The following is a 17,842-nucleotide window of genomic DNA, read 5'->3' as shown; positions in this document are numbered from 1 at the left end:
TCTGGCCGAGGTGGAGGAGCCGCGGCGAATTGCGTCGGCGGGTGCGTGGGCGCGGCGAGGGGCAGAGCTTGGGGCTCTCGGCTCTGGAGGAGAGGGAAGGCAGCGCGGGCGGGAGTGAGCGAGCGCACTGGCTGCGGCAGTTGAAGGCGGGCACGTGGGTGTGGGCGCAGGTCGTGGCTGCCGCGCGGCGGGCGACGCCGACGCATGGTCGCCACGCGGCGAGAGCGTCCTGACGCGGTCGGGGCGTGGCGCGGCGACGGGCGCAGCGCGCGGGAGAAGGAGCCATCGCGCTGGGCTGGGCCGAGGCGAGGTGGGCTGGAGCGGCGCGGGGGCTTCGCTGGCGCGCTGGGCCGGCTTCGGCAGGCGGGCCAGAAGCGAGGCGGCGGCCCGCGAAGGAGAAAAATCCTTTTTCCAAATATATTTTCAAGGAATTTTTAAATGCCATCTTTCAAATATTATTTTGAGCAAGAAAATGACCTCTTTTGAAAATGTACCAAAAATGAAAGTTGCTTAGAATTTAATTCTCTACAACTTTGCTTTTAGGACCACAGCCAAATTCTTTCTAGATTTTGAATTATAAGATCAAAGTCCACGTTTAGCTCAAAACCCTAATTTTGGGAATTTATTTTTGAAGCCAAATTTTGAATTAATTTGAATACAAACATTGCTCCAAAAATTGAACTAAACATTGCTAGATGATTTACAATAGTAGCCAAACATGTTTTACTAACCTAGCAAGAAAAATTCAGGGCAAAACAATTCTTAAACAGGTGTATGCAACATTCAGGTTTCACGCATGTTTCAGATGTTTCAAAGCAATGTTTCAATTGTTATTCACATGATTAAGCATGTATGATTTGGATGCTTGATGATGCATGATATGCGTGATTTGCAGTGCCTAAATGTAGGCATAACACCGGGGTGTTACACCTGCGCCCCTGCGCGTCCTCCGCGTCGGGGTCCCGCTGCAGCGTCTCGTCCACGAGCAACGCCGCCAGCCCCTCCGTGTCCGCCTTCTTGGTCGCCGTCCACCACAGCGTCTCGTACTCGGCCACGACATCCGCCGCTATGGCCTCCGCGGGCACTCACGACGGCTTGTGCCCGTCCTTCCACTCCAGCAGGTACTCCGTGGCGACGGCGGCGGTGGCCAAGCCGTCCTCTGCGAACACCGGGCTGCTGACGGTGCGGCTGGAGACGATGCAGTCCACCTCGCCGTACGCCTCCTTGTCATCGCCTCCCTTGCTTGCTGGCTCCTTCGGCTACGCAGCGGCGATGAGCCAGCACGTGCGAAGGGAGAGGAGAGATGGGGGAGCAAGCGATGGCGATGGCGTTTGCTGTGGGTGGTGATGTGTTTGCTGTGCGGAGGCCGCTGGTGGCCGGTGAGGTGATGGGCCAACGACGAGCGCGCTAAGCGGAAGCACGGCCTGCGTGGGCGTGGAGGCGCGACCATCTCGGGCGTGAAGGCACGACCGGCGTGGATCCGCAGCCTGCGCGGCGCGGAGGCACGACAGCGGCGACTCGCGTGACGACGGCCTTCACAGCGGCAAACGCGATGGCAGCGCGGCCTGCTGCCTGGGCGACGGCAGCGGCGTCCTGCTCGTTTCCTGCACGGCAGCGACGAACGCGGAAGGGTCATCGGCGGCGAGAAATCCCATAGCAGGAGCAATCCCATCGTGGGCCCCACAACAATCCCATCGTGGAAGCGCGCGAGTGCCAAGTGCCACGGCTCGCTCGCGGACCGCGCGTGTGCTGCCGCGGCCGCCTCCCTCGTCGGCGTCCAAGAGCGCGAGGCCGTGGCCATGAGGATGGGGAGGGAGGGATTGAGTCGATGACGCGTGGGCCCCACATGTCACTGAGATGGAGGCTACATGTCAAAACCACTCAACGTCGGTCAAAACAGCCTTGCCCCCACCCAGATGCTAAAAGTGAACGGTTTTGATAGTTGGGGTACCGGTAATAGACGGTTTTGTAGTTGAGGATTAAAATTAGACCGACACAATAGTTGAGGGACCAAAAGTTAACTTAATTCTTTTCTAAAATTATGGTACAACATCTCCTGAAATAGGTTGAGTGTTATCCTCGGAATACTTGGAGACCTCGCCCACCAACCTCAACTTTGAAGCAGCGATAACCATGAGATTCGAGCTCTGTGGTGACTTTCTCCAGAACAATATTGGCCGATACTGATAATCATGTCAAGGAAGCATTAGCATCATTGAAGGGTCAGACAGATGAAAAACTTGCAGGACTATTCCCTAAGTAGGTACAGAACAGAAACTCGGATATGATGAAATCAAAGGATATTTAGAAATTTAAAATGCTAGAGTTCCTGTCATTCCACATTGATAGATTTATTCACAAAAACTCATCTATATTAGATGGAATGGAACCCAGAATCACTCTACATGGATATATAGTATTAAGTAATGAGCACTCCATTCCAAGTTAAAGAAATTTGACTTAGGACAAAGGTCTACGATTTTAAACCGAGGGAATACAAGATAGGCCATTGTAGTTCTGAAGTTCCTATCCTGTAAGATTCTTTATTAATGCAAATCAAGGCCCAGATTTCTGAAAAGCTTTGAGTTGAAATGCTAAAGATTAACAGAAATCACACATAAGTTGTATGGTGTTTATTTTGTATAAAACTATGAAGGATAAGATGCAATTAGGGGATATAAAAAAGGATACATGTCGGTATTAGAGTCAACACACAGCCACCACCACCAGCTCCAGTTAGCTTTGAAACCAGGCTATATTTCAGAGTGGTTCGCAACACAGTTTCTATAGAAGAATGGCTGACTCCCATGCACTGAAGCAAACCTTGGTTCATCTCCATAAGCTCTGCTAGCTTATCCTCCTTAGAGGTGATGGCTATCTCATCCTCGGCTGCTAATTCAACAATGCTTGAAAGCTCTTCACTAATAGAGTTCACTGCATGGAAGACAGAAGCCATAGCATCTGGATGCCTAGATGCTCTTTCAGACACACCAGCAACCAGGGCCTTTGTGTTCCTACCAACTCTTGTATCAGTAATAAGCATTTTGACTGGGTTCCTGGACTCGAGGTTTGTCAGTTCCCCCTTCTTGAATTTGATCATTTTCCCTAGATTCAAACAGAAGATTTAGTGAACCAAAACAAATTAGGAGAAATGATAAGGCAATTAACATCCAGATGATCTCAGGCTTCCTAATAAATTACTTAACGCCCATTTGCAAGGGTTTCCATGCCTTGGACCTAAAACTAACAAGAGTAAAAGTCTTTTTGGTTAAATTATTGATTTCAATATATAGATACATCATCTATATGTCTATATGTAGCTGTAAGTCAATGTAACTCATTATATCTAAAAAAAGAACATATATAACTAACATGCCATAAATAAACTAGGGAGTTGTTTGAAAAAAATAAATAAATAAACTAGAAGCAATGCTGACTGCAACTAGAGTGGCAGTGCCATTAAGCAATCAATTATTAAGTTATTCCCCAAATATGGATATGAATTGATGTGAAAACGCGAACAACCTCGATATGGATTCCACTAGAGGTCAACCATGAATGCAAAGGCATTTCAATACTACCAGTTTTAAATAAAGATTCGAAAACTAATCAATTTCATAGCATACCAAAAGTGCTGACAGAATTGTCGATGCCAGAAGGCTTGCCATGAATGATCTTTTCCCCTTGGAACGCCCACTGGTTGACCAGCTCAAGATCACCCTTCTTCAACACCTCCCACCCCTCAGCACCCCTATGTGCTCCAACACTGACTGCGCCAGCAGCCGTCAATAGCGCCCCCGACATGGACACACAGAATGCAGCCGAAGAGCCGAGCCCTGCGCCCATGGGCAGGTCCGAGGTCACGACTGCCTTGCCAGCCCTGCATCTGCACAAGAACACAGCCAACAACCACGTGTGAAAAAAAAACGTGATGAGGGCGAGTGTTAGCACACTGACTGGCTGACTGCAAGATTGTGATTGATTTGGACGGAAGGGAGAAGCAACCAACCCCAGAATGGAGGTGTAGAGGAAAAGGAAGGCGGAGAGGCCGGCGGAGAGCCAGATCTTGGCCTCAGGGATCTCCTGGTCCTCCAAGAGCCTGGCAATGGCGGCCAGCTGGTCAGGGGAGCACGGCGCCGGAGCCCCGGGGTTGGCGCTGATCTCCTCCCCTAGCGCCCCGCGGAGGCGCGAGCACGGCCACGAGAAGGTGAGGCCCGAGTCCCTGAGGTACAGCTCCACCGCGCCGGAGTCAGCGCCGCCACCCTCTCCTGCGTGGCACCGAGGGAGAGGAGCTGTGAGAAGGGTACCAGCGGCAGCGGCGGCGACGCGACGAAACGAAGAGCCAGAACAAGCCAGGGTGGGCGGGAGCACCTGTGGGGCGGAGGAGGAGGGAGGAGCGGGTGTAGAGATCGATGGCGGCGGCGACGGCGGCGGAGCCGTGGACGACGGCGTGCTCGCCCGCGAGGATGATCTTGCCGGGCGCGCGGGCGCGCACTTCCGCTGGTCCCCGATACCCCGCCGTGCCGGCGACTGGATCCATGGCACCGGAGACGACGAAATCCGTGGATCGATCCGCGGTCAAAGAAAACGAAACTGGAGGAGGGACTGGGAGGGTGTGAGAGCCGCGCGACCCCTGTCCTGCCCTCACGGTCTCGCGGCGTCCTTGGCTCTGGAGCTCGAGGTGGCCGGTGGCGTCAGTAGTGCATCTACTGGCGTCGTCGCTGTCGGTCCTTCGAAAGTCAAACCGGCGGAGCTGCCAAGAAATAGGAACAGCGACGGCCGGCCACGCCCACGGCGAACGGGGAGGCGAGGCGTGTGCCCCGAGAGAGACTGAGACAGAGAGCGTTGGCCGCTGGCAGCTGGCTGCAGTGCTTTAAACACGCCACAGCGACTGCTGGCGCGGTGAGCGTACGAGCGTCGATGATGTCGATGCTGGAGGTGGTGGTGGCGATCGGACGCCCTCTGAAATCTGAAGTGCGGCTCGCTCGGCGACGCGCGTGGAGCCATCTAAACCCTGTTCGCTTTAGATGTTGTTTCTCCGACAAAAATATTGTATCATAATTTATAAGCATGACCGATACGATCAGGTAAATATGCTTAGTTCTGGTGCCTTTTTCATTTTTCTTTATCATTCATATAATGTGATCGTTATATGTTACAACGACTTTAGATATAGAAGTAATTATATATGTAATCTTTTAGGTATATGGGTTTTTAGCTAATGGAATACATACAGAAATCAGAAAACGAACATCTTTTTTAGGCATTCTACATTTTTTTGTTTATAGTTAGAACCAAATAGTACATATCTGCTAATATTATCGACCTTTTATTGCAATGCATAAGCTATTCATAGCTAGTCAGATTGGTGTTGTTCACTATTAGTTTTATTAGCAGGTTTTGAAGATACTAAGGTCGGTTTGGATTGACCAGAACTAGTAATTAGTTGGCTAGTAGTTAGCTAGCTAAAGTTTAGCCTAGTCCTATTTGAATCCTCAGCTAATTGTTAATCTCTTGATAGCTGGGTTCTATAGACTAGTGAGCTAACAACTGGTTAGAACTTTGACGAAACTTTAGCCTACCCATTAAGGCTCTGTTCGGCTTACCCCATATTCAGCTGGTTCGACTTCTTTTTTCAGCCGAAACAATGTTTTCAGCCAGTTTCAGCCAAGTTTCAGACCAACGAACGGGGTCTAATCCTCTTGTTTGGATCTTGAAGGGCTAAGTTTAGCAACTACTCCCTCCATCCCAAATTATAAGTCATTATAAGAATCTTAGAGAGTCAAAATATCTCAAGTTTAACCAAAATTATAAAAAAAATTACAAAAATTTATAACACCAGATAAATATACTATGAAAATATAATTAACTAGCCAGAACCCCCGCGCGATTAGAATCCAGCCTTGCAAAAGCTTAGGGGAAACACATACCGTAAATACTAAATAGTATTATACCAGAGTTTCATGTTTATTATAAATAACCAATGCAAGGGCGACATAGAGTGATGTTGTACACATATTCCCATCTTGTTTTGGGATCAATGTTGTTGGCTGAACCTTGGACTCGTACAGGTTTTTTGCAACTTGCTGAGATGCCTGTGTCACCCCTCCTGCTTCGTCCCCTCGGTTTTATCCTTTGCCCACATCGACCGACGCCCACCCAAAAATTCCCAGCGGCAGCGTGCGGCGCAAAGGAAGTATGCAGGTTCTGTAAATTAGAAAAACGAGCTAAGCTTGTGAATACAAATGCATCATAGAAAAGATGTACCTTAGAATATCAGTAAATATCACAATCCGACAGAGCAAAAGGTGGGGTCATCAATGGTGATGGGCGGCGAATAAAAATGATAGCCCTAGCATAGGATAGGAAGCCACATATTTTGTCTGAAATGGAGAACGACGCACCAGTATCACACAATCAACAATTTCTAGAATTAAGCATTGATGACGTATGGTAAATCCTATTTGAACAGCGGAGGAAAGAAACCCAATATATGGGTTGCAAACATGAATGTTGGATAAAAATCAAATGTAAGCTAAGTGAGATTTGTAGACCACTAGATAGATAGAGAGAAACAGAGCTGCTAGAGTGGGGAGCATCTACCTACTTAGACTGCGCACAATGTGAGCGATGCCGAAACAGCTCGTGAAATAATTTTTTATTCGTTTCAGCACCGATGCATCTACATGCCTCGACGCCTGAGTTTTCTTGCTCTAGCATCGGCCCTGTGTTGCATCGATGCTGAACTCTTCTCTCTCTTCGTTTCAGCGTTCTCTCTCCTCATTTGAGCATCGATATTTGATACACTGTGGGTAGTCTCGCTTGTATTAGAAGCAATAATTCTCAAGTTAGTTGCGTAGCCTAAAAACCAAAGATGTACAGAGGTGTGAGGAACCTGCAAGAATATAAAGGAGCAAATTTCTGTCCATAATAACAAAAGATTAACACACAGGCTTGCAATTAGTACATAAGGCACGCAATATGTGGACAGAACATCTATTCTGCCATATAGTTTTTTTTTGCTCTATATGTGTCGAGCATTACTGTTTACAAACAAAATTTAAATATAGAAAACATTGAACCTAAATCTATAGAAAGATCCATGTAAGGTAGGTAACATATCTCTATATTTTATATTTGTCTGAATGTTACAATCTTTGGTTGAACCAAACCCCAGATGTATATATGCCTTTTAAACTCAAATGGACCAATTGTATCAGACTTCAATTTTTTTTAAGTCTAAATGTGCTGTCACAAAATGTGGACACGTGTTACCAGGAAATATGTGAATGACATGATGTCTCCCTGTTACTTCTATTCAGAACCTCATTATTTTGAAGGCTGTCCATTATAGCTGTGAGCCTGTGAGGTAAGCATGTAGTTGCTAAATGATGATATTGTTTAACAAGGATTGACTATATATAAAGACCTGAAGTACAAACCATTTCAGGAAGAACATATTGGTCCATGATATGGTAGATATATTTAGCCAAAATCCATTAATGAGAGGTCATGTGACCATGGACGCCATAAAACAGGGCTCATGTATTTCAAGCTAAGGCATAGAAAACAGGGAAAAAATGGAATTTAGCCAGCATATAGGATAAAACAAAGTGGTGACATGAACATTGCATAGCATTTGTACATGGTTAGTAAATGAAACAACTAACCCAAGTCTGCATTCTATGTGTGAGCATTACTGTCCACAAACAAAACTTACATATAGCGAACATTGAACCCATCGAAGGACTATTCATTGTAACCATGGAGCACATATTCAGGGTGGCAGCTGTACATGGTAAGCCAAGGATCCTGAAAACAATTCGGGTAAGCATATTTCAGAGATGCAATGGAAGGGCGGGCCTGGTGCAAGCGGTAGAGTCTTACCGCCTGTGACCGGAAGGTCCCGGTCTCCTCGCATTGCACAGGCGAGGGTAAGGCTTGCCACTAACACCCTTCCCCAGACCCCGCACAGAGCGGGAGCTCTCTGCACTGGGTACGCCCTTTTATATTTCAGAGATGCAATGGCAACTGGAGGTTGTAAAAACTCACATCGTTCCGTAAGCCTGAATGGCGTAGGATTGGTGATTTCTCTATGTTTTCGTTGCTGCTCTAAAAGAAATCAGACCGCAACAGTTAGTAAAGTGCTATGACAGTAAAATTGATCAGTTGGACTGAGAAGGCAAGGAATACCAAAAAGACAACTGTTTTACCTATTTCTGTCTTTGCTTTTGCAAGATCATCCCTTCCTGCAGGAAAAAAAAAACACTCAGATGTTACTCTAGGGGTCCAAAGAAATCGTTGTTTGGGGATTTTATCATAGTTCGGGATTTAGCCGTAGTGTTTTGGCATGTATGCTGACCTTGAAGAATTATTGGCGCAGTAGCTCAACATCTTTGGTGGCTTTCAGTGACAGTGGACAAATAGCACATTGATCAAACCTGGGTCATCCTTTCATCTCCAGCATCTTTGGTGGCTTTCAGTGACAGTGGACAAATAGCACATTGATCAAACCTGTCACATGAATAGCACCGATTAAAGTGAGAGGATGATGGGTCCTAATAGTTAAGATGTACACTAACGATGCAGGCAGCAATGTGATAAACTGCAAATCAAATCCAAAATAAGCTACCAGCTCCAGATGATACTGAATTACAAATAACTCTTAATGCGAAAGAAGGTTACTAAAAATTGTGATTTGGGGCTGAGTCTGCCCTCACTGAGGACCTAAGTCGTGTTCGGGACGGTTAAGTCGAATGGAATCGATTCCATCTAGGGAGGCAACACCAAATGATCCACAGCATCGGAGGTCTTGTTTGAGATGGCTAGATCGAATCAAATCAAATCCATCTAGAGAGGAAAGGCAGAAGGTTGGACTCACCACTCGTGGCCGCAGCAATGGATCGGACGCATTCGAGGTCGCGTGCACCAATCGGTGCTCCCGTTCCGCTCCCCTAGTGTTGTGGAAGGCGGGGCGCTCGCGCCGCGCCGTGGCCGGGTGCGCCCACCGCCGCGATCGCGCATCGCGGGGATCCGGCCATGCTGGGGCCCATGGGCGCGCCGGCAGGATGGACGCGGGTGTTGGCGAGGAAGACGAAGACACAGCTGGGCCTCCCGAGCGTCGGGGTTCGTCCGCAAGCGCAGCAAGGGCGGAGCAGGGGAGCTGGAGCGGGCGCAGCGGGGGCACAGGCGATGGGCAAGGGCGGCGCTGCGGAAGGAGGCGGCGGAGAAGCGGCGCGACTGAAGGAGCGAGGCTGTGCGGGAAAGGTACGGGTCGATGGTTTTTTTTTCCCTTGTATATACGATGGGGAGGGATAAGGCTGATGTCTCGGTGCTTCTAGAAGCTGTGGGACGTGGACGGCAGATGGTACGTGAAGGAAGGAGGCATTTGAGGATCGGACGGTTCATGTGCGGGACCTGTAGATCTACCGAAAACTGTGAGAGGCATACAACCGACTATAATCTCAGCCATGGCTTATCAGACAAATGAATAGGTGCGGTGTCCAACAGATCTAGGTGCAGTGGCGAGCTTATGACAACAGAGTGGTGTTTATTGACCAAATAGAAACATGGGCCTTGTTTAGATCACCTCCAAATTCTAAGTTTTTTCACTCTCTCTCTATCACATCAATTTTTGGACGCATGTATGGAACATTAAATGTAGGTAAAAAAATAACTAATTACACAGTTTGATTGTAAATCATGAGACGAATCTTTTGAGCCTAGTTAATCCATGATCGGACAAAGTTTGTCAAATACAAACGAAACGTGCTACAGTGTCCAGATTGCAAAAATTTGCAATCTAAACAAGGCCATGATTATAAAAAGAGGTCAGGAAACCTAAACCTATGGAGCCCATACTGTGAGGAAGGTATGTGGTACAGACTGGATGTGTCCAAACTTTCATGAGACTTTTCCCTGTGTGCCCTTATAAAAGATCGTAATTCCCTGTGTGCCCCTGAAAAAATTCGGCGGTCTTCAGCGCCACTACTCCAACTTTTTCGTATCATCCATGCCACTTCCGTCAGTTTGGGCTCTAACGCCGTTAAACTGCAGGTGTGAAAAGACGAAAATGCCCTTAAGTTCAAATATGTTATTAATTTTTTTTGGCATCTTAACGACTTCAAATGAAAAAACTCAAAACTAGAAAGTTGTAGATCTCGTCGAGATCTATAATTTTCATATAAATTTTTTTTTATTTAATTTCGCAAAAAAAATAATATGATTTTTCTAAGATATATTAATCATATCAAATCATATTTTTTTGCGAAATTAAATGAAAAAAAAATTTATATGAAAATTATAGATCTCGACGAGATCTACAACTTTCTAGTTTTGAGTTTTTTCATTTGAAGTCGTTAAGATGCTCAAAAAAAATTAATAACATATTTGAACTTAAGGGCATTTTCGTCTTTTCACACCTGCCGTTTAACGGCGTTAGAGCCCAAACTGACGGAAGTGGCATGGATGACACGAAAAAGTTGGAGTAGTGGCGCTGAAGACCGCTGAATTTTTTCAGGGGCACACAGGGAATTACGATCTTTTATAAGGGCACACAGGGAAAAGTCTCAACTTTCATTGGGCAACAATAATGTTATTAGCACTATCAAGGAGAAATGACAGTGGTCAGGAATTTTTTCTCTGTTCGCTTGGCTTATAAGCCGTACTTTTTTCAGCCAACGAATATTATTTTTTTCTTACCACAAATCAGCCAACAGTACTTAGTTGGTCACACAGGATCGGACGGACATGAGCGCTGGACTGTGGATGACCAAAGTTATGTGAGGAGAAAACGGGGATGCGCTGTTGAACTACAGGAACGTTCACAACCGGGGATGCACTGTTGAACTACAGGAACGTTCACAAAAAATAGAGATCTTTATAGATAGATAACCTAATGATACTTAGTTGGTATCATAAATGTTATTATCTTATCAGATAAATTTGGTCAAACTTGAGATGCTTTGACTCTTGGAATGATTTATAATTTGAGATGGAGAGAGTAGTTGTTAGTCAAGGAATCCAAACAGAGCCTTAGTCGCATTAGTATTGCGTTACACTAGATGTTAATCTGGATTAGATGATGCAATTTGTTGTCGTTTGTTTTGCCTGAATAAGAAGCTGTTTGTAATTGGTTTCCTGCGTAAGTGGCCATACCGTGTATTGAATTGTGGAGCGAGTGCAAGAGAAAATGTGCATGCTGGATACACATGATTTAGCCGAATTGTGGGATGCAAGGTAAGCTAGATTTGAAGATCTATATAGCCTAAACATGTACGAGCTGAACTCGGGGCCTAGTTAAGAAGGTGCATGTCATAATTAATCTGATCTATGCTGATACTTATATGATATAAAAAATACTAGTATTGTTTTTATACAGATGATTAAAATTAAGATTGTTTGACTTATTGAGAAGCGATAATCGTATTCTTTAGGTGACTACTAGTTATTTAAATTCAAAATAATTGCAAAGACATGTGATGAAATTTATGCAGAATCTATCACCCAAGCAATAGAAACATCAAAGTAGTTATTTAAATTAAAAATAATTGCAAAGACATGTGCTGAAATTTATGCAGAATCTATCACCCAAGAAATAGAAAGAAAACAAAATTTCAAAAAAAAACGCGCCAGGTAGGGGTCGAACCTACGGCCTTCTGCTTAGGAAACAGACGCTCTATCCACTGAGCTACAGGCGCTTGTGTGGCTGTATCTGATAGTGTTTATGTTGACAAGTGATCACTCTCTGTCTATTTCTCCAACACTTGAAAATAAAAGTTACCTCTTTCATTGTTGAGCATGAAATAAATGATGTGCACTAACGACAGCAAAATGGCAAAAACTTCAAAAACCTGGATCGTTAACTTGTAAAGTTTGAGGAAATGCCAGAGAAGATGTGCACTAACAGCAGGAAAATGGCAAAAATTTCAAAAACCTGGATCATTTACTTACCTTGTAAGGTTTCAGCATCAAAATAAAAAGGAATTCTCGCAAAAAAGGACAAAAGAGGATTTCAACAAAAAAAAAAGAGAAAAGCTTGTTGTGGAAAGATATGCATTTAGCTCGTTGTTTCGAATACATGAATAATAAAAAAGGACATGCGTGCACCTTTTTTAGGCAACCAACATATTCTTTACAGTTGGAACAAAAGAGTACATATCTGCTAACATTTTCCTGTTTTTTCTTGCATGCATAGGCTATTCATAGTACAATGCTCCCCATGAGTTTCTTTTAATTAAAAGAACATCGTTGTGATGACAGTCCAAATGGATGAATTCACATGGAGTTTCTCCTACATGTATGCAGAGGACCAAATATGCCATTCCATTTCTCTGCGCCTTTTGTCAACTCCTGTAAAACTGTAACCCACGAAACATAAGCTATTGTCCACATAGGCTTGCAGATTTTTCTGATCCAGGAAAAAAGTTACCTCACCTCAAGTCATTTATGTTTTTCCTTGTCAAGCGCAATTTCAACAAGCTGAATGTTCCCCTGAAGCGAAGCAGCCTTGCATGGTGGCAGGAAGGAGAAACCATCCAGCAGTTTCAAACACTTCAAACCCCACTTGACCATCAAAAACTCAATCAGATGATGACCACTGCGTAGACAAATCCAACAGGTGAGGTAATTTATCAGAAACGGTGCTTGCCACACTTCTTCCAAGTGCAACAGCAAACAGGGGTGTGAAATGATTCGTTGGTACCTGCGGTTGTGGTATGTGGTTATGAAAACCGCCCCAGAAGAATTTTCGAGAAGAAAGGTCACCGTCGCGAACAGATCATCAAAATCTTGCCAAATGGACGCAGTGGTATGTCAGTCAGCCAAAACAATGACAATACAAATGGAAATGGGTAGGTAGTCAGTGAATGGATGGGACACAAAATGATCATTCGCATTTGAGAAATAACAGTAATAATAGATACACTGAACACGGTAGAGTAGAATGGTAGCTCACTTGCTGAGTCGTAAAGTACATCAGCTCCAAGAATAATGTCAGGATGTAAATCAAATAGTGGTTCATCCCATTCTCCCCACGTAAGTCCTGAAACCTGCATGGTTATGAACTAGTCTTAAACTCTCTGAATTCGATGGCATGCAACATGTAAAGCTCTGTACGTGAAATCAAACCATACAGTACAACTGGCACTATTGAGAGCACATATTCTTCTGATGTTGTTTAGTACCTATAGTCAGTAGAAACAAGGAGGAAATCAACCATACTGAAGTTCTGACAAGAATCAAATGGTAAGGATTCCTAAGATGGATTGAAACTCACTTCTGAATTCTGTGCAATGTCTGTTAGTGTTACATCTGCTCCAACCTTTGCAGCTACTAATCCTGGCAATGACGTCCCAGCACCAAGCTGCAAATGATATGTGCAAATTAGATAAGAGCGTTAACTGTAATATTGTTCCGTCAAACAATAATATACGTGCAGAGGAATGCAGGATTCCATAAAGAGAGGATTTTTCGGCCTCAGACGTGGAGAATAAGTACTCCTATTGACCCAAGATTGTTCAGTGAACTGACAACTCACATTTACAATTGGTCACAGTAGCAAGTGGACCACATTGGTGATCGGTGGATGGGAAGTTGAACGAACACAAAGATGAGAAGTAGTGGTAGTACCTCAACAACTCTGGAAGCAGGGAACCGTGACCTCTGCTGCCACACACACTCTGCAAGAATGACACTGCATGGCCACACAAACATGCCGTAGTCCTCTTCGATGTTCTGTATGTAAACCCAACCAAAAGGATGTCAGGACACAAGAGCACAGCAAGAGAAGCGTGGGTAAAACTAATAAAGGATCGAAGCCAAGCGCGTGTGCTTCGCGTAGCACCACGAGGCAGCAAACGCCTTGGCGGCAAATTATCAAGCACTTGCTCGGCGTTCCAGCATGCACCAGCATGGCAACCGCCGCCTAGACGCGACGCGATCGAGGTTTAAAGACGCCGCAACGACTGTCCGGATGAAACACCCGGCCCCAGGCCCCCCAGCATATGAGCAAATCAGTGGCTCTCGGCTAGCTATCCGACGCGAGCGTGGGGAGGTACGAGATGGCACGGATGCGCGTACCTCGATGATGTCGACGCGGAGGTCGTGGTGATGCTCGGACGCACTGCCGCCGAAGTAGTGGCGCGAGACGGTGGTCATACGCGCGGGGGCAATGGCAGCGGCCCGGCAACCGGAGCCGCCGCCATCCATCGCGACGCCTCTAGAGTGTAAAATGTCCATCTACCAGCAAACCGCAGTGAGGACGAGGCAAATCATTGCAGTGTCTCATTACAAAAAAAATATATTTGGATTGCTAACATCTTTGGGGATGTAGCTCAGATGGTAGAGCGCTCGCTTAGCATGCGAGAGGTACGGGGATCGATACCCCACATCTCCATTTTAACCATACTATTTTATTTACTTTTTACTTCAAGTGCATCTTCCATTCTACTTTTTTTATGTACTTTTTTATTTGGGAGATTTTGCTACAGGACACTATTCTTTCGTGAAATTGCTGTGGGACACTGTACTTTTTTTCTTTCCTCTAGGCACACTGGCGGTGTCCTACAGCAAAGAAATTAGTGTCCCACAGCAAAGAAAAAATATTCCAGTGTCCCACAACAAATTTCACATAACTGGAGTGTCCCACAGCAAAATTTTCCTTTTTAGTTCCACTACCATTCTATTTTTTACTTCAAGTGCATCTCCATTCTTTTTTTTTTGTCTTCCATTCTATTTTTTATGTCCTTTCTATGGCAGCTCTTTTTATTCCCTTTTCATCAATAATGATACAATTAAAACGTACCATCCGTGGCGCCTTGCTCCGCTCACTCCTGCATGCACCGCTCGCCCAACAACCCTCTCCACTATCTGCTCGCCCGTTTCTAAAAGAATCACTCCCGCATGCGGTGCTCGACTGCTAGCCCTACCAGGTACGGTGCGTGGCTGCCCTCTCCTAGTCTCGGCACGTGGTCGCCGGCGAGTCGTTGTTCTCGGCTGTCGGCTCTGCCAGGCACAGTGCGCGGTCGATGTCTCCCTGTCGCATCGTGCAGCCGCCGTCCTGTCAGGCTACTGCCTCCGGCAAACTCCACACGCCGACGAGGCTCTATTTTCCCATGCAGCAAGGAGATATTGCGATGTGCTGAAAACGCATGTATGTTGCAAGTGTTTTAGTGGGATGTTGCTAAGTAGATCAGAATGTAGCAATGGTTTATACATATGTTGCGAAGGTCTGTTCCCAATGTTTCATCTGTGTTTTCGGACGTATTGTTGCAAGTGTGTTTCTTTGGATGTTGCATATGTTTCACACATATGTTGCAAGTGTTTTATTTCGATATTGCGTATGTTTGCAACGGTTTTCAAGTGTTTTTAGGTGTTTTTGCAAGTGTTTAAGCATGTTTCAAGTGTTTTATCTGTCTTTTTTTAGGTTACAAGTGTTGCATCTTAATGTTTCAAAAGTATATCAGCCGAGTGCAACGGATCTCCATCTGGTCGGTGTGGATTAGATTTTCGGCAGTGTTTCTCACCTCCACGGCAGTTAGAGTGGCAGCGGGCAGGGGCGGCTTGAGGCAGCTCTCGGACGGTGCCAGGTGGCACGGGCCCGTGTTGGCATGGGAAGCGGACTGCAGGTGCGGGGACGCCCGCCCGTCCGTCCGAACATATAGGCTTTTCGCCTCCCAACTAAACAGGGCCTACGCTGAAACCACAAAATTTATGGATGGGACGTAGTAGCTGCAGTAGCAGTAGTACTAGAGGCCGTCGCGCCCCTTGCAGGAGGAGCAGAACAACTGCAACCCGTCTTCTCCTTCTCCTTCTCGTCCTTGTCGGCCAGACTCTCCTTGAGCTTTTTGATCCGCTTGTTCTGTCTAGAAGAAGAGTAGCCCCAGGATTGGTAGCACTCTCCAGGTTAACCAGTCGTAGCGCTCCGTGCACTGTCTGTAGGGCACAAGTTGCGTCTACTCTGCAGGGAAAAAAACATATATAGAAAGCCAATAACAAGGTTGTCGGGTATAAATATCAAGGTATCCGACAGTTATGAGATGACCACCACTAACCTTGACCCAATCGAGGGTTGAGAACGACCTGACGGCCTCGATCGACCCCCAGGGCACGGAACCCGCCTCGGCCGAATCCCAGGGCGCGGGGCCCGCCTCGTCCGACCTCGAGGGCACGGGGCCCGCCTCGTCTGACCCCGAGGACCCAGGCCCCGCCTCGCCCGAGGGCGCAGGCCCCGACTTCGTCCGACCTCAAGAGGCGTAGGCTCCGCCTCGCCCAACCTAGGGGGCGTGGACCCTGCCTCGCCCGTCCCTGGGGTCACGGGCTCCGCCTCGCCCGACCCCAAGGGGTGAGGGCCCCGCCCTGCTTGAGGGCGCGGGCCCCGATCTCGTCTGACTCCGAGGACCGCAGGTTCCGCCTCGCCCGACCCCAAGGGGCGCGGGCCCCACCTCATCCATCTGCAAAGGCGCGGGCTCCACCTCGCCCGACCCCCAGGGGTCGGATAGCCCCCGTATAAAAGATAAGATCCAGGGGCGGGATCGACACCGCATTAAACGCCCAGGACGCGCGGATTTGACTCTCCGAAAGGTCGGTACCGTGCCACTAGTTTTCTGCCGCACTCAAACCGCTACAAATGTAGGGCGCAGGTTCGAGATCGCGCCCCAACGCTTGGGAGGGCCCGGCGCACCCCGACGTGACTGGCGGTCTCTGGAAAACCACACCTCGACACCCGCGTCGCTAACAGTGTCGGGCGGACCGCCCCTGTACCACTTGGTTCCTGAGCCAACTGCAGACACACGGTATGTCTGCCATACCGCACGCCAGGGAGGGGAGAGGCGCCGCCCGCGTATTTTCACTATCGTCAACAGGGCCTGCAGGACCCGCCCGCGGAGGAGAAGGGCAGCGCCGGACAGGAGCTGTACTCCATTTTCCTCTCTATGTCTCATGTACCCTAGGTCCTTCCCTTAGTTTATAAAAGGGACAGCCGGACGCCCAGCAAAGGCAGAGGACCAACCCACCGAAAAAGCACAGCACACACAGAGCACTTAGACATCGTTCGAAGCCACAGAGACTTGGGACCCGCTCCCTCTCTCGACCGTTTGTATCCCCTACCACAAACTTGGTGCCAATAACACGAGCAGCCACGAACTGGACGTAGGGACGTTCTGCCCGAACCAGTATAACCCCTCGTGTCCTTTTAACACAGCCATCCGAAACCTTGACGCGCAAATATACAAATTTACTGATCGGCGAATCCGAACGCCGACAAAGGTTTTACACACTGGGGTCTCCAGTTCAAAAAGGAAAAAGCAAACTCCACACCTCAGCGCCAGCTTACAGAAACAAAACGAAGAACGTTCTACTGGCTATTACACACATATATGATAGAAAACACGGTCGGAAAACCTCTCAACCGTTTTCTATCGTTACATTTGAATACGAAAACAAACACGAACGTACGGAATATTGAGAATTTCGAAAACGAACTAATTCGAGCGGGTATACGGAAAATCAATACGGAGGACGAAGTGCATAACAATTAACAAGTGAATAATAATTAACAAGTCATATAACTTTCTTATAATGTATCTCTATTCGACAACATGTAAGGAAGACATGATTTTTCTAAGGCAAGTACACGATTTAATATACCACTGAAACTTTGTTTAATTTTTTTGAACATCTTAAATACCTCAAATGAAAAAACTGAAAACTAGAAAGTTGTAGATCTCGTCGAGAGCTACAATTTTCATATAAAAATCATCTTCATCCGAGATCGTATGAAAAAGATACAATTTTTCTAAGGAATTTGCCGTTCCGAATTTCGAACCAAATTCGAATTTGTCCG

General features: G+C 46.7%; 2 protein-coding genes, 1 long non-coding RNA gene and 2 other non-coding genes across 10 annotated transcripts; 1 reads left to right on the top strand and 4 right to left on the bottom strand.

The window, feature by feature from the left end:
• Positions 1-2,002: 2,002 nt before the first annotated feature.
• On the bottom strand, positions 2,003-4,678 carry LOC136462611 (mevalonate kinase-like). Its single transcript, XM_066461687.1, has 5 exons — positions 4,372-4,678; positions 4,010-4,268; positions 3,627-3,886; positions 2,692-3,105; positions 2,003-2,183 (listed from the first exon to the last, which is right to left on the bottom strand). The coding sequence occupies exons 1-5, from the start codon at positions 4,538-4,540 to the stop codon at positions 2,074-2,076; spliced, it is 1,212 nt and encodes a 403-aa protein (XP_066317784.1). The 5' UTR covers positions 4,541-4,678; the 3' UTR covers positions 2,003-2,073.
• Positions 4,679-5,927: 1,249 nt separating this feature from the next.
• LOC136462610 (uncharacterized) lies at positions 5,928-9,261 on the bottom strand. 6 transcript variants are annotated; one of them, XR_010760775.1, is made up of 8 exons: positions 8,882-9,261; positions 8,363-8,514; positions 8,214-8,249; positions 7,888-8,112; positions 7,721-7,812; positions 7,443-7,555; positions 6,604-7,362; positions 5,928-6,207 (listed from the first exon to the last, which is right to left on the bottom strand). It is a non-coding gene; the product is annotated as an uncharacterized lncRNA (long non-coding RNA). The 6 variants fall into 6 exon arrangements; XR_010760774.1 differs by having other exon boundaries at positions 7,443-7,812; XR_010760773.1 differs by having other exon boundaries at positions 6,604-7,555.
• A 2,365-nt stretch (positions 9,262-11,626) lies between these two features.
• TRNAR-CCU (transfer RNA arginine (anticodon CCU)) lies at positions 11,627-11,699 on the bottom strand. The gene has a single exon. It is a non-coding gene; the product is annotated as a tRNA-Arg (tRNA).
• Positions 11,700-12,058: 359 nt separating this feature from the next.
• On the bottom strand, positions 12,059-14,238 carry LOC136462608 (uncharacterized). The gene is made up of 8 exons (XM_066461686.1): positions 14,080-14,238; positions 13,630-13,734; positions 13,277-13,363; positions 13,134-13,184; positions 12,956-13,049; positions 12,704-12,788; positions 12,436-12,598; positions 12,059-12,359 (listed from the first exon to the last, which is right to left on the bottom strand). The coding sequence occupies exons 1-7, from the start codon at positions 14,236-14,238 to the stop codon at positions 12,442-12,444; spliced, it is 738 nt and encodes a 245-aa protein (XP_066317783.1). The 3' UTR covers positions 12,059-12,359; positions 12,436-12,441.
• Positions 14,239-14,322: 84 nt separating this feature from the next.
• TRNAA-AGC (transfer RNA alanine (anticodon AGC)) lies at positions 14,323-14,395 on the top strand. Its single transcript has one exon. It is a non-coding gene; the product is annotated as a tRNA-Ala (tRNA).
• Positions 14,396-17,842: the final 3,447 nt, after the last annotated feature.

The sequence above is a fragment of the Miscanthus floridulus genome, chromosome 7 (genome assembly GCF_019320115.1).
Source record: "Miscanthus floridulus cultivar M001 chromosome 7, ASM1932011v1, whole genome shotgun sequence".
In the NCBI taxonomy this organism is placed as follows: domain Eukaryota; kingdom Viridiplantae; phylum Streptophyta; class Magnoliopsida; order Poales; family Poaceae; genus Miscanthus; species Miscanthus floridulus.
The sequence above is the reverse complement of the archived record's forward strand: the minus strand, read 5'-3'. Positions and strand labels throughout refer to the sequence as shown.

Excerpts from the sequence above, each read along its gene's own strand:
- LOC136462611 (XM_066461687.1), bottom strand. The coding sequence starts at position 4,540 with ATGGATCCAGTCGCCGGCACGGCGGGGTATCGGGGACCAGCGGAAGTG. Across the intron at positions 3,887-4,009 it reads CTCTACACCTCCATTCTGGG|ATGCAGGGCTGGCAAGGCAG; the intron begins GTTGGTTGCTTC and ends GTTCTTGTGCAG. Across the intron at positions 2,184-2,691 it reads GTTGACTCTAATACCGACAT|TATCGGCCAATATTGTTCTG; the intron begins GTATCCTTTTTT and ends CATGATTATCAG.
- LOC136462608 (XM_066461686.1), bottom strand. The coding sequence starts at position 14,238 with ATGGACATTTTACACTCTAGAGGCGTCGCGATGGATGGCGGCGGCTCC. Across the intron at positions 13,735-14,079 it reads TCCGCGTCGACATCATCGAG|AACATCGAAGAGGACTACGG; the intron begins GTACGCGCATCC and ends GTTTACATACAG. Across the intron at positions 12,789-12,955 it reads TGTACTTTACGACTCAGCAA|ATTTTGATGATCTGTTCGCG; the intron begins GTGAGCTACCAT and ends CCATTTGGCAAG.